The sequence below is a fragment of the Homarus americanus genome, unplaced genomic scaffold, assembly GCF_018991925.1.
Source record: "Homarus americanus isolate GMGI-L3 unplaced genomic scaffold, GMGI_Hamer_2.0 scaffold28, whole genome shotgun sequence".
In the NCBI taxonomy this organism is placed as follows: Eukaryota; Metazoa; Arthropoda; class Malacostraca; order Decapoda; family Nephropidae; genus Homarus; species Homarus americanus.
Window position 1 is genome coordinate 9,207,826 of NW_024742238.1, and position 15,861 is coordinate 9,223,686.

The following is a 15,861-nucleotide window of genomic DNA, read 5'->3' on the forward strand; positions in this document are numbered from 1 at the left end:
TACTGTACAGTATACTGTACAATAATAAATAAAAAACAATAGAATACTGTATTTTAACTTTGAGGTGTATGTGTCGTATTCCCGGCAGCTTTGTTTACATATCAAACAGCTGATTGTAGAGGCAGTCGATGATGACATGCCATATTCTTTACAGAGTGCATTGGTTCTATTGCCTTCTTCATGTTTCATAATAATTTCTGCACTGTATGTTATCAATATGTTAACTAAATTTCAGAATGGCCAATAATTTTAATGTAAAAATGCAAAAATATTCAAGAGATCAACAAACTCGATGTTCACTCCACTGTAAACAAAGTTAAACTGAGAAGCGTTGTTGGGTGATTCAATCAGCTGATGGGCGCACAAAAACTGTTCCCTGTACTGTCTATATTATCAATATGTTAACTAAATTTCAGAATAACCAATAATTTTAATAAAAAATGCAGAAATATTCAAGAGACCAACTTTCTTGATATTTACTCCACTGAAAATGACTTTAAACATAGAACTGATTACTGTATTGGCAGACTGGCCGATCAGCTGACCAACTGATGCGCACAACAAAACTTGTTTCTCGTAAGGTTTTCATTAATTGAAGTTTTGTTCGTTAATCAAGGGACCACTGTATTTATTGATGGAAACACCACTATACACTTAATATATATTATAAATAAACAAAATAATGTATATTACTACTGTCCTCTTGAGCCAACAGTGTGCAGTATACTGTCCCGTCTCCTAAATGTAATACTGTACGTAACTGTTATCATATTTTATCCCTTTTAACACTTATGATGGAGGTGTGGTAGAGGATTAATGGGTCTCATGTTAACTGACATGACCTGATGCAGTGTCAGGTCCACCCATTGTATATAAACTCTTCTCTCATTTATGGTGGAGGTGGGGGATCAGTGCAAAAGCACTTCACAGTCAGAGCGAAAGAACTTCACAGTCACTAAAACAAAATGCAATGTGATCTCCAGTAATGTCCTCTCACTGTAAGGTAAGAAAAAACAACACTGATGATGACCAATAAACATTGAGCTCCATATCTTACACACATGTAATCAAGAAGAAACAATGGCTGGACTGTAGTTCACCAGATGGCCATGAAGCGCCGTTCAGGTAGATGATGTCTCGGCTGACAAATGAAATGAGTGATGCGTTCTAAATGCCGACTTGGCAGGCTGACATATATCGTTAATGTGAGTTTCTTTACATCGCAAATAGGGAATTGGTCTTAATATATCAGTATCTTTTACACAAATTATTGTAGATTGAGATATCATAAATAGAGGTTTACCTGTATTGGCTTATGCTGAAAGCTGATATCAAAAGGAGCCTACATCCCAGGTAATTGAAGCTTTGTGGAATGACAACAGGAATGAAACTTAACTGTTGATAGTATGTGAGCATAATCTTATTTTTAAAATTTTATATTTTTGTGTGTGCCATACTAAAAGTTTAACATCTCTTTTTGTAATGGACATACAGTCATGTCGCATCTTACGCACATTTAACGTCAGTGCCTGCAGCTGTACGTGCTTGACTTAGGGGGAATAAAGAGACACAGTGAGTGGAGGAGCGTATGGTTGGGGGAGATACCATATTTTGCAGCATATAAGATGCACGGCTATATAAGATGCACCCCCAATTCAGCAAAGAGTATTTAGGAACAAAACTTTTGTGTATATTTTCTTGGTGTAGCTATAATTTTCTTAAAATAATATATACAGTATAGTACAAGTAAATGTGAGGAATAAATAAAAATAATAACAAATAAGTTACAACAAAAAATACTGTATTGCCAAACTAGTAAATTAAAACCAAATGAAAACAAAACACAATCGCATTTGCGTACACTCCCTACTTCGCCATAGCACCGCAGACTAGCAGGGACACTACCTCCACTGTCTCCCTAACATTGCCCCCCCCACCCTAACACTCTGCACCCTCCTCCCCTCCCTCACGAAGCCAGCTAACTCATGTGCAAAGAAATGTATATTCCCTTTATGTGTTTGTTTTCATGGTGTGTGCATGTAATACGAGTTGAAAAACAACCATAACACCTCACAGCTTGGCCCAGTAGCCTGTTGGTTACAATGACAAGTCTTGCTAGGCTACCTTGCCACCAACGATGTTAACGTACACAAATGTGAAAAGAATGTTGCTGTATCTGTATATTGTATCTTCATTTTTATCAGGTATTTGTAGATTTAAAAATAAATGTTCCAAGTATGACATTAATAGATAATAATGGTTGTAAGAAATCAGAAATGGCTACTGCTTAGCTCTGAAGAGTTGGGTGTCTGCAGTACGGATGTTAATCGTCTCGGGTTATCATCCTCAGTACAGTAGTTATAAATCCAAATTTAATATTTACATTAATTATTTTTTTAATTAATTAAAAATAAAAATAATGTGTTTAAGTAACCCATAACATATTTTTTATTCTGGAGTTGGGGGAGGGGGGAATTACATGACCTCACAATGTACCCACAGAGGGCTACCTCACTTTATTTGGTGACCTGACAACAATAACCTCACAAAATATGATGGTTGAGGATGACCTTATCACGAGATCTGAGGTTGACGAGTTCCACACCAATTTAAATAATGAGTTACTTAGTGCACAAAGGCAGAACATACCATACAGAAAACTCAGATCGTTTGACTCCAAATAGATAAATAATTATTTAGAGAATATTATTGGACAAAGGAAGGCTATAGGTAGGAGAATAAATCGTGGTGGAGTTTACCTCCGAGATTGTTATAAGGTATTGGCCTGCAGGGTTAAGACCGAGATAAGAAAAGCAAAGAGGAATAATGAACTGAAGGCAACAAGGGAGGCAAAGTCGATCCCAAGGGTATTCTTTCAAATGTATCAAACTGAAACACGAGACAAGGTTGAACCAATACAATCGGATACCGGCGAGCTAACGTATAACTACAGAGAAATGAAAAATAATCTGAACAGATATTTTTCAACAGTTTTCACCACCAAAAATCTAAAAATACATTCAGAGATACTGAAGAAAATAGATTAAGTGAGATAGTAGTGACTAGTAATGATGTTAGTAAGCAAATAGACAAGCTAAAGCCTAATAAGTCACCAGGTCCCAATGAAATATTTGCCAGAGTATTAAAGGAATGTAAGGAAGATCAAATTTGTTTAACAAGTCATTAAAAACAGGTGTAGTACCATAATCCTGGAGGATAGCAAATGCAATACCGATTTTCAAGAAGGGAGATAGATCACTATCCTCTAACTACTTTGATAGGAGGCATACACACCCACCACAGTGGTCGTCACACGTCTGTGAGTTAACTGAGCTGGGTAATTACCTGAACTGTGTTGCTAGTTGGATGTGTGGGAGGTATGTGTGTGGAAGAACTTATTGTTTGTACATAAAGTAATGTATATTACACCAGTAAATGTGAGGAATAAATAAAAAAAATATAATAAATAAAAGAAATAAATACTGCGTTGCCATTTAGCAGGAGACAGTGCGAGAACAGAGCAATGAGTGAGGAAATGCCAACTGTAGCTCACTCTCTCCCACCCTCGGCGCTTGCTTCTACACACACATAATGATTAGTTCCCTTTTTATTTTTGACCTTATAAAAATTATTTTATAATTTTTTGGCACATACTGTGTGTGGTGCACATTTAAACTGAAACAAGCCTAACCAGCTAAGTTGCCAGATGCACTATTAACAGGTACTTTATGTGATTTAGGGGTTTTCAGGGGTAATTTTAACTACAGGTACATGTGTTTGGCTTTACTCACCCTCTTTGGAACGTACTGTAAGCCCTGCGTAATATGTGACATGACTATACTGCAGGATTATGCTCACACCAAAATATTTATTGGTGATTTTTTTGGATGTGCATTATTAATTTGTCTTTTGTATTTACGAAAAATGTGTCAATGCATTTTGTTCACACGTCATGACTTCCCAGTGCAGTAGTGTGCCTGTGGGATATAAAAAATGTTAAAACTTTCATAGTGTTTGTAGACACACACACACACACACACACACACACACACACATGTGCTCTTCCCTTTATGTATATGTAAGTTTGTAACTTACTGTAACATTATTTAGTACTGTAATTGACTGTTCATTAAGTATGGTCTCTCTGTTGTCATTATTTTTATTTATTTTTTTTACTTTGTAGAACCCAAAGCATTCAATTCCTCAACACCTCAGTACATTCAGTTTATTTTTCTCGCATCAAATCAGAATTCTGTTGAGGCAGCGCTCACTCTGTAGTACATCATTCAGAAATTGGTAGTTTGTGTCAAATACTGTTAATGTCATTATTTTGGAGAATCTTTCATTTCTCATCTTAAAATTCGAGAATCTTGTAAACAATTTGGCAAAACCCCATTATCACAATGCCTTACCATCTTGATGTTGGGATGGTAGAAATGGGAGAGTTAATGGAAAATTTCTGCCAGGGTCATGGATGTACAGTATTCTAGATATTTATTTACTGTAATATTTTTCTGAAAGGTGGATTTTTTCTCCCTCCCTCCCTCCCTCTTAAGTTAGGCTGAAGGTATTTTTTTTTCCATGTTACATCTCGTTAGCATCCACAGATGAATTATATCAACCTAATAGGTAGTGGGATATATGTACTAGGACTATGAACTAGTACTTACTATAATGTGCATGGGTGAAAAGTGCAGGCAGCAGCATGAATTTGAGCAGTAGGAAACCAAAGATGTTTCTGATTACAACAGTCTAGTCATAGGTAGGTATTCTCCAAAACTGCATGTTATTATCTAGGCAAGCATTATAAAATGGGTCATAAAGGAACATATACTTCTCATTAGTACGAGCTTTCACATATTTTGCTAAAGACTCTTGCAATATAAAGCATAAAATTAAATAACTGTGACTAAGAATCATACCAATCTTTTCTCTTAAGTTTTCAAAAGAATAAAGTCCTCTTCTATAGATTCTGGTACTGCCAAAATATCTTGCATGGTTGACAATATAAATGGCTGATAACTTTGTAACTTTGGAATTAATAGTTTTTGCAGAAGAGCAATGTGTTTAATCTAAAGTGATTGTTGAAGACTGAGACATTCCACTGAGGAATGTAATTGAGAAACTTAGAACTTACCCATCAGGATTGTACATGGCCAGATTCTATGGTGTAAGAGGAATTTCAAGGGCGTCATCACTTCGGCACTGTCCACGGTTTGAGTCACTTGTATCTAGCATGATTGGAATGCACTTTGACTGTTACTGTTCTGTTTGTTTCTTTTCTCTCTTGGTTTCATAGTTTGGAATAACACTAGTTATTCCTGAGGTGCTCTGGTCTTATGTCACCAACAAGTATAGTTCACTTATTTCTATATGCCAGGGAAGCATTAAAACTTTATAAGAGAAGAACAAGCTGAAATTCAGGTAAATATAAGCACCTGCTTTCCTTATTTTATTATTAAGGTCAATATATTCATATTTATTTTCAACAGAATCAATTAAGGAAATCTCCTAAATGCTGTTGAAAGAAAGCAAGTGACAGAGAGTGAACATTTATTATACACATAATCCTGAATGGCTAATTCGTGATTAGGACCTATTTAAGATTTCTTTGAATTATAAAATAGGGATTATAAAAAAATATTTGTGCATGAGGATATCGGTGTTTTCTTGGTGATAATATAAATATACCCAAAACAGCAGTGCCATGTTACTAGCTTAATTTTCATTTAAAGCTAAGCTGTCGGCATCTTCGTACTCTGGATTGTAGGTAAAACAGTGATGTTAAAAAATTTGTATTATTATGCTCCATTTTTTAAAGATAGACATGGCAAATAACTTTCATATTTTGCCTTTCATTGTTAAAAAAAGAGTTTATGCTTCAAGTCTTCTAAATCCAGTGAATATTTTCTTCTTATAAGACACTTGGTAAGGTTTCACACATTAAGAATTTATAAATTCGTTTTAACTTTGTTCTTATACCAATGGCTGTCTAGTTTGTGCTAAAAAAAATACAACACGGAGTACTGGAGATACTGTAGCTGTTAAAGTCATTTTACATTCATTCCTCACACACTGTGTGTAAAGTCAGAACTTACCAACATCTTTGATAAGGGCAATCCTAATCTGGAACTTAAATATAATGGCAGCTTTATGTGTCCTGTGTGTAACTACATCAGGAAGTATAGATAGCCTTATCAGAGGTTAATACTAAGTAATTACAGCACCTTGAACTTTCAGGAAACAAATTGTCACCTCAGGTACAAAGTTTAATCATAAATTATGGATTTACAAATTTAATTTCTATGGTTATTGCAGCAAAAGAGAAAAGGTATTCATGTAAGATCACCTGAAATGCACTAACTCTTTATCATGTCATCATCCAGCATTCTGGAATAGTAATGTCCTTATCCTTTAAGAAAATTACTACTTAAGCACATTGTTGAACATATTAGTGAAATACAGTACAGTATACAGTTCCAAGAAATTCTATATACATGAGTTTACATTAAGTTTAAGTTTAGTTCTTCATTTTACATACAAATATTTTTGTGATTTTCATTGTGGATATATAATGCTGTGGGTGTTGTGTCCCTGAGTAAACCTTCAGTTAGTTAAAGCAAGAGGACAATCATGTAAAGTCACCTGATCATTCTCAAACTGAAGCTTTCAATTTAACCATCCTTTCAACTTTACATTTTAGTGTTACATGAAACTTGTTCAGCTTGTTAATAATTCCTTCATCTTTTGTGGTAATATTTAAAAATTTCCAAATCAATGATACTCTTTGGCACATATAAAAGTCTCACAATATTTCAGTAATTTCCTTCCAATTCTCTCTGGTTTGTTTGTGCATCTAGGGTCACCTTAATATTCTGTAAATTTTCATTTCACAACCTCAACACATGGCTATTGGTCTTGTGGGCTCTCATGAACTCCTATACTTTATTCATTATTTCTGAAACATCCCTAGACTGGAAGAAAGACTCTGGGATACTTAAAGTCTCCAAAAGATCATTGATTGATATGACTATGAATGAAGGTGGTACTCAAAGCAGCAACTTTCCTCTTGCAGTGAAGGCTACCAAGAGCACAGAGGAGATGCGCAAACTCCTGGACAAGTAAGTCCCTGAGAGTAGCTTCAAAATCAGCTGTGTTTTAGTCTAACAAAGCTACAGGCCTGAGCTCACTTTCTTGATTTAACCAACTTTTCTCTAGGTATTTCACGGGAGGACTAACAGTGTTTTGGGTTTATTCACGTGGACAAAAATCATTGCTTTATATATATACTATATATTTTTTTTTTTTTTGCTTTGTTCATACTTATGAGTTCATTAAGTTCCTTAATTTGAAACTCACTTTTTTATATTAACATTTACATAAACTATACAGAAAGATTGTACAGTATGCACAGTTCTTCAAACATTATATGTCTCACCACACTTTCAGATGTACGGTATGAATGGTAGGTTCTTTAAAGTAAAAAATTAAATGGCAGCCGCCTTTTTAATAACTGAGAGTGAGCCAGAGCCCATCTTGGTATATAATAATGAATTGGCACAATTTGAGTACTGACATGGTTGATTTACATCCAATATCTGAGTTATCAGTGTCTAGTCAAGCAGCATCTTAAGTATTTTATGTCATTGAAAATTTTTTTTATTTTTTATTGTTACATGTATGTGTGCATGTGTGTGTGTATTTACATTCATACATACACTCACTTATTTGTCTTACATAAGATTCATTGAGGAAGTCTTATAGCATTGATCATAAAGACTGTTTGACTGAATCCCTGATAATCAGTGCATTGGTGTATTGCATAATTATACTCATGTACTTTAGAGTCTTATGTAGTGATTCCATTTTGTAATTTGTAGTTAAAACACATGAGAAGAAGAAAGACTGACCTGCATGAGTGATGGATTGGTAATGTCTTTCCCAAGGATTTTAACAAATATCTAACATTGCAATATTTTACTTTTCACGAGGAAACTGGTTAAGAGCTGTAAGTTTTTTCTGGAACAAACCTATAGCTGATTTCATCATGCTTCATGGATCTCATATTGCTGTTTAATAGCAATAGCCAACTTTGAAGCTTTAGTTTGTTTAGAAAGTCAAAGAGAAAGATTTGCTTTTGATGGTGTATGACTGCTTATTTCAGTCTCTGCCTTACATTCTCTGAGACACTTCTACTAAAAGTTTAAAACTTTGCAGGTACTGTAATGGGATGCTTTAAAATCCTGTAGGTACTGAAATAACATTGATGGGCATCACTAAGTGTCTAAGAGAATTTGAGATAGATTTTTTGCTAGAAAAACCCAAGTTCACCGAAGTTAGTATTGCCCAGACTATGAAATACTGTATAAAGGAACCCCAGTTGGATAAACATTTAATATATATGTCAATTACATATTCTTAGAAATGTTTGAATCTAAACACTCTATGGCCTAAATTCTTCAACAAATTAAAATAGATTTACAAATAATTAATCAGCCAACAATTATTTCCCAAAATGGCACTACATTACTTATACTGTGCACTGATAATTTAGGTACTGTACAGTATATAATAATTAGTTTGAAATACTATCAGAATCTTTTGATGTTCTGAATTAAGGCCTATGAGTGGTGATACTGGAGCATCTCCCTATAGTATCAAAAGACTTAATTTATGTAATTGAGTAGATTATGTTGATTTGGTGCATGACTTACTGGTGTGGGGTATTTGGTGCTTTGTACTATATTTTTATTTATTGCATGGTATGCATGCTAATAATTTTTTTTCTTCATTACTGTTACACAGTATTGATTTAGACAGACAGTAATGTGCTTCAGGAAATGAACTATGGAGTAATTTTCCATTATCATTATTTTTCCAACACAAAGCAATTTCTTGTTAACCCTTTCACAGCGGGAGGTTACCCTAAGCTAAATAAAATGGCCTGGCGGTAGCCAGAATAAAATGGCAAGTGCGTGACACGTGGTGAAAGGGTTAATATTGCATCCCAGTAATTGTGTTGTCCTAGAGTATAGTTTAAATACTGTACCTTGTGGTACAGTATGTTTGTCATGGTGTGTGTATTTAACATAGGTATGAGGTTGTTAATGAGTTCTTTAAGGTAACTGTGTAAAAATAAGTTTTCTGTGTTTCAAAATCACACCCAAAAAGAAAGAATTTTATTGTATTCAAATCTTCAAAAGCAAGAATACTAGTCATTCCAGAAAAGTCAAGAATCTACAAGGGAAAGGATTTTTTAGGTAGAGTATTCAGTACATGGTAACTGAAAATTATATGTATGGAAATACTGTACATTTAATTTTCATATAAAACTGACAGCCTATGAGTTGAAAATGTTCATTTGAAGTTTGTTCATATTTTACAGTATATTTATTAGAGGATCATTAAGTTCTGATACTTTGTGTAGACTTCAGCCATTAGAGCCACTTTATTGAAAATTTAAGAAGCCCACAGCCAATGTTATTTGTTGTGTTTCAGTTTCACCTTAACACATAAATATAAGAAAATTCATGGAAAAGGAAGTGTGCTTGTTAGTAAATTGGAAGTAAAGGTTTAAAATATTAGTGATATGAGATAGAATTGTAATACTGTACAGTACAATAACAGGGGATTTAAAGCTGCTGTAACATGTACCTTAAGAATAATTGACCAGCATGATAGTGAACAATTTCATATTTAATAAAGGTGAGCAAGGTGAGGTGGGGTTAGGTTAGATATAATTTCCCCAGTGTAATATTCAAGATGATTGTATTTATAACTTTAAATATATGTAAGGACAAGGTAAACTGTTGAATGTAAATTTGGAACAGTAGGTATTGTTTAAAGTGTACAGATGTACATCATTAATTCTTATGATGCAAGTTTTTATGTAGAAAACATTAGTTTAGGCCAGTTTGTGTTTATATTATATTAATTAAGGCTAAAGTAAAACACATCCTCAACCAGTGTAAAATAATGTTCTTTAGAAATATGAAAATACAATAACTCCCATGATTTCAAAACTTATCTCATGAATAGATTTGTATTTAACTTGGAGCATCATTGGGTTGAAAGTTGTTGACATTATAATTGTTTTTAAATTCTTATTATCAGAAACATGCTGCATTATATATATTTAATTTTTAGTTTTATTACATGGCTAGTTAGTAGTCATTTACCACCAAATACCAGAAACATTATTTTAAATTTACTCAATACACTCTTTACAGTACAATTCTTTAAGTCTTACACACAGGCATATAAAAAAATCCTGGTGACACCCATACTTCATTTATTCTCTAAGTTTTTTTCTGACTGACACATTTTCAGAATATAATCATTAACTATTTTTTCACAAATTATCTTTGTTGTAGCAGATATAAATGAGAACACTAATATAATGACCCTCTCAAAATCTTCTTTAAATACATGAACTGTTATACGAATAAATAATTCTCATTTAAAATTTTTCAGAAATGAAGCAGCAGCCCACATTCAAAATGGAGGCTTAAGGATGGTGAGTGATGAGATGAACGTGTGAGGTCCTCCATACCCCGTTGCAGGACCTCCTCAACCCCCGTGCCATACAAGGCAACCTGGTTACCACCCCACGTCACTAACCACTGATCGTTGATACTGAACACCCCTGTTGAACACAGATACTCGACACTACACAAGATATACTAAACAAGAATATATTATCGAAAATTACAAGAAGAATCTGGCAACCCCTGGATGCAACACTACTGAAATAAAAGCACAGAGGTAATGGATGGCCTATGGCTGAGTTCATACAGATGACATGATACAAAAGGAATTCAAGACAAAAAGAATTCAGCAATTAAGCAATGAAAAATCTTTATGCACCCCTTACGAAGTTGATGCTCTCTACGTAAGATTAGATTTGAAGGCCTGAAAGTATAAAACTGTCTAGAGTTGACAAGATGAAGAAAACCTTAGCAGTGAAAGAAAGGCATATCTTGGCTAGTTCTTTATGTGTTCATAGGGGTGCCCCAATTCTTCTTTGTTGTTACTGCGTCACATCCCCCCTCCCCCCCGCTCATGAGATTAATTAACCTGCTGCGGACTCCATTGTTGTACTCCCTCATTACCACCGCAAGCCCACGCTGATTGACGTTTATGCTTTGAGTGTTTCTTGCAGTGTTGTGTATCACATAATGGTAGCAGTATTCTTTCTCTGCCCTGTGCTCAGTTTGAAATCTGAATATGAAAGCAAGTGCTTCTGTTGTAGTGTTTTTGCACCGGTATTTTGAGGGCCACACCGTCAATAATGCATTTATTATGCAGTAAATCCCTACCCATAGCAGTTAATGGATTGTCTTCTGTGGCGATTGGACCATAAGTGCTGTGCGATAGTATGAAATGAACTAAGTATTGCTGTGTGAATCATCCATGACGGTGCTACTTGGAAGTGACTCTCGACTTGTTTGGTGTTCTACGTACTTTGTGATACGACCCAAGTCTAGTCAAGGGCGGGGGACAAAACTGTGTATGTTTGCCTGAACCTTTGTGACGCATATGTAACCAGTAAGCTCAGTTTTACTATTTTTTACGAATTTACCAGCAAGTAGTCCAATTGAGGAGTGAGACAGAGAGACTGGCAAGAAAAAGGGATATAATCTGGGAGAAGGAGTCATTTACATTTAGCTAAAATGCAGAGTCAACTTCTAGATCATGGTTGTTCAGTGATGCTTGGCTACAGGGGTACATATACTGAGATTCTGCATTTATTCACCTTTAATTATATTACATATGATAACCAAGACCATGACATGATTTTAATGATATATTAATCACCCAGGTGCATCCCTGTTAGTGCACAAACCAAATGCCATCTCCCTGTCTGCTCACTTGCCGCAGCGTTCCTAGGTGTTGCTTAATTTCCGCAGCTTGCAAGACAATATGTGACTCAACCAGCAATTTTGGATCTTACTCAGGGCTACATTATGGCACATTTTATGCTTGCTATAAAGGAAAGTTTTATTAAAAGCTAAAAATGAGGACAAAATTGCTGGGTATCACAATATCCACATATAAAATGTATTGTAAGGCATCTTGCTAGGTAATATTTTATTTGTATATTGAATTCATCAGTCTTAGGAACAAGTTGGCGAACTCTCATTGCCAATTTATCAGTTTCTACTTAAAGCTGTTTCCATTGTAAACATTTCTTACGAATATAAGACAAAATGTTGACGTGTAAGTATGTGTGCATTGCTTCTTCATAGTGTTAGAACTGTGTGAAAGTGGATATTATATTATGATAGGTAATAAGTCGTTGCAGAACTGTTGTACTTCTATGATACATATTGGCAGATTTCTCATGCAGGTGTCCGACAATAGCTGTAACCCTCAAGTCCTTGGAGCAATGTTTTGGAAGTCTGAGAAAGTTTACAGTTTCAAACAGATTTATGTTAGGGTTCTGTTCCAAGATATATGAAAGTACTTGTGTTGTGGTTATGACTTATTTAAAGTCATAAGCTCAGTACAAAAAGTTAATGTTGCACGATACCTTGAACCTGCATAACATCAGTTTTTAACTAGTGTTGATCTCATTCGACTGAAACCTGCCGATATCTTCCATAAGCTCAAGTGTAATACATGTAGTTTCTGATAAATGTTGCCAGTGTAATTTATGCCTGTCCTAAACAATTATTCAAATATTGATTTGCAATTTACTGGTAATGGAAATACTGAAGTGCATTACCACCAGAATTGTAGAGAAGTCATGCTTTCTATCTATGCATATCTATAATTTTATCCCCAAAATGATCAGAAAATAAATTCCCCAAAAAGTATAAAATGCTCAAACTGTTTGAGTAGATAAATGAATGCTTTTTCTACTGCTTTTAGGTAGGATTAATTAATGTTGAAAACTCAGTATTAGGCAATATTGACATACATGCAAGGCATTTAAAGCACATTTTCTTGGATTTTCATTCTACTGACAATTTTTGTAATGTATGTTAAGCATTGTGTCTGTCTGTTACTGATTTGTTTGTACCATTTCTATACACATAAGATATGTGTGATTTAAGCTTCATAGTAGAGAGCGCTTGTCGTTATCTTGACCAGGGAGGGTGGGTGCTAATGGGAGGGGGACACTATGTGGCATCAAATTCCATCTTGGCCAAAGACCAACTATAGGCTCTTCATTAATATATCAGCTGAAAATAATAAGGTGCAGCGAGACTTAGTTTTGTTACTCATTCAATAGTATCTCGGTGAAATGATATATTTTTCTTCGAGACCAATTATGTAACATGGTTAAGATCATATACAATTTATTCTTTAAAGCATGATGAGCCTTTGAAAATGAGAATGATGACTCCATAGTGAAATGATACATACTCAGAAAAATCATTAAAATGATACATTATACAAACAGTGGACATAGTGGACAACTACTGTAAATTCAAAATGACCGATGACATCTCATTCCTAAATCTGGCAGTTTTTTAGGGGGATAAACTTGTCCAGATCCAGGAATGATCACACCATAGGTGAAGGCTTCAGTTACTTTGAAATTACATCATGTGATCAGTATACTGTACTTTCTGACCATTTATAAGGAATCTTCCTTTCAGAATGAATAGTATTGAAATATCGAACAAAATCATAAACAACAAATGTAAATGAGATGAAAAACTGCACACTATAGCAGTTGTTTAGGAGAGAAGAGAATCTCACAGTATAACAATAAACAGAGTCCACTCATACTGTATTATGAGGGAACCTTTGGGGAATTCCATTTGACAATGATGTCCCCCTGCCCAGTAGTTTTGTCTTTCCCTGTAGATTAGAATTACACAGCCATGGTTTCCTTCAGTAATGTCAATGTAACCACACATTAAAGGTTATTGATACTTAAACACTGAGATTGATAGATGTTTAATTATACTGTAGCGGGTAGGAGAACTTAAAGTATTACCACTGCATGAATTGTACCACATTGACATTATATAGCCAAGTTTTCAATGGTAAACATAATATTTGTTTGTTTCATACAACACAGTGCTCTTACTGGTTGAGCAACGTAGTGTGTGACTGTTAGCTGATCAAGGGGTGACATTATGAATACAAGAAGTATGAATAATCAGCTAGAAATTGTGGTCCCATGATATTGCTCAGTAAGGTTCATTCATCCTATGTTTTATATAGGAATATTGGCTTTCACAAAGCAACATCTGAGACACACAATCATTGATTATGTCACTTGTTTACCAGCGAGAATCCGTTATAAGCATTTAAACATTCTCCATGTACTCTAACAGCTGTGTTGCTTGATTATGTCAGAAGTTACAAATGGTCAGGGTTTGTGAGCCTGAGTGCTTTATTGCCTAGGTTTTTGAAATACTAGTGTAAGTACCACATTGCATATTCTTTCAATGCAAAGAATCTGCATTTATAAATGTATTTATAAATAATAATGTATTTATAAATACTAATCTGTCATAGAAGATACAGCTATTGTGAAGATGGGCAAATGAGCATCCAGCTCTCGAATCTTGTGCAATTGAAATTTCTAGATTCTGTTTCTCGTATAGTTTTGTGAAATTGTGTTTGCCTGTGTTATCATGGGCTTTAAATATCCAAATCTGCCTAAAGGAAGAAAGATGGTGTGAGAATCAGAAATAAAATTATGTATAATTTTTAATATAAAGAAATTGTATAGCAGTGCATGCACTTGTGGTTGTACTTTCCAAGTGAAAGATGCTTAATGATGTAAGAGTTGTATGGACTGCAGAAAAGTGTCAGGGTATTGTTTTCAACGAAATTGTAGAATATTGGGAACATGTCAAGTTGTAGAGTGAATGTCTATTAGTGTTGCCAAAACTAATGAACTTGACCATGAATTTATTGTATTATGCCTTGCTTGGAAGAGTTGAGAATTAGTGGATTGTATTATTTTACTGCACTTGCAAGAATAATCTTATAATAGTAAGTAGAAGAGTTAGATTGGATAGAACTGATATATTTTAATTAGGCCATTGAAAATTTTTTAAGAAGAATGTATTCATGATTATTACTGATATTACAAAACCCCGTAAACTCAAGGTCAGCTGGTAAACCCCCAGTACAACAGGGTGAATCTCACATATGAGTGAAATGTTTATCTTATGATAATATTCAAGGCTAGGCTTGATAATACTGTACTATAAATGGTGAATGTGGAGAATGTGAAAAAATAAAACTAAAATTAAGAGACTCTTCCTGAGGGCAGATTACAAGTGTTATAAGACAGTTCTGGTTATTTTTCACTTTTCACAATGAGTAGGTACTTGAAAATGATGGCTCTTTAGTGCCTCTACAATTAGCAAATTACCCAATTCAGGGACAAAGTATCGGTTAACCAGAACCTCTCATCGCACTTGTAATTTGTGTTGCGACAAGGGAGTTTGCGCCTTACTGGGTTACTAATTAAGGCTCAACATCGCTCGTCACTTCACATTTTCTACCAAATATAGTGTAAACAATAATGTATCATGAATAAACCATGAGAAATATTTGGCTTTCATTATCCTTATGATAATGATAGTCGTCATATTATAACTTGAAGCTGGAATTCAGTAACAAAAGGATGCATTCCTGAAGAAGAAACAGTTCACTGAATCAGTGATAAAGGGGTCATTTTATATATATATATATACACATACATACTCTGGTAATATTCACTCTTCAGCAGCCATGTGATCTGTAGTTTGTGTGTATACAAAGTGATATAAAGACAATGAGGGAGGTCCAGCAGTACTGACGTCATTTGCAACACAGTGGAGGTTGAAGAGGTTTGCATTGTGTGAGACGTGGCAGTTGGGGAGTTTCCTGTCCTCGTACTTCAAG

The 15,861-nt window shown here is 34.6% G+C and overlaps 1 protein-coding gene across 50 annotated transcripts in view; it reads left to right on the top strand.

Moving 5' to 3' along the window:
• The window catches only part of LOC121876609 (Down syndrome cell adhesion molecule-like protein Dscam2), a 254,991-nt gene extending 239,464 nt beyond the window's left edge, over positions 1-15,527 (top strand). For 44 of the 50 annotated variants that reach the window (XM_042381873.1, XM_042381849.1, XM_042381861.1 and 41 more), the window contains exons 40-41: positions 6,974-7,121; positions 10,474-15,527. In XM_042381873.1, the coding sequence (XP_042237807.1) occupies positions 6,974-7,121; positions 10,474-10,540 (215 nt within the window). In that variant the 3' untranslated portion in view covers positions 10,541-15,527. Of the gene's footprint in view, positions 1-6,973; positions 7,122-7,991; positions 8,009-10,473 lie in introns of all 50 variants that reach the window. The other 6 variants (XM_042381877.1, XM_042381878.1, XM_042381876.1 and 3 more) reach the window with 4 other exon arrangements.
• Positions 15,528-15,861: the final 334 nt, after the last annotated feature.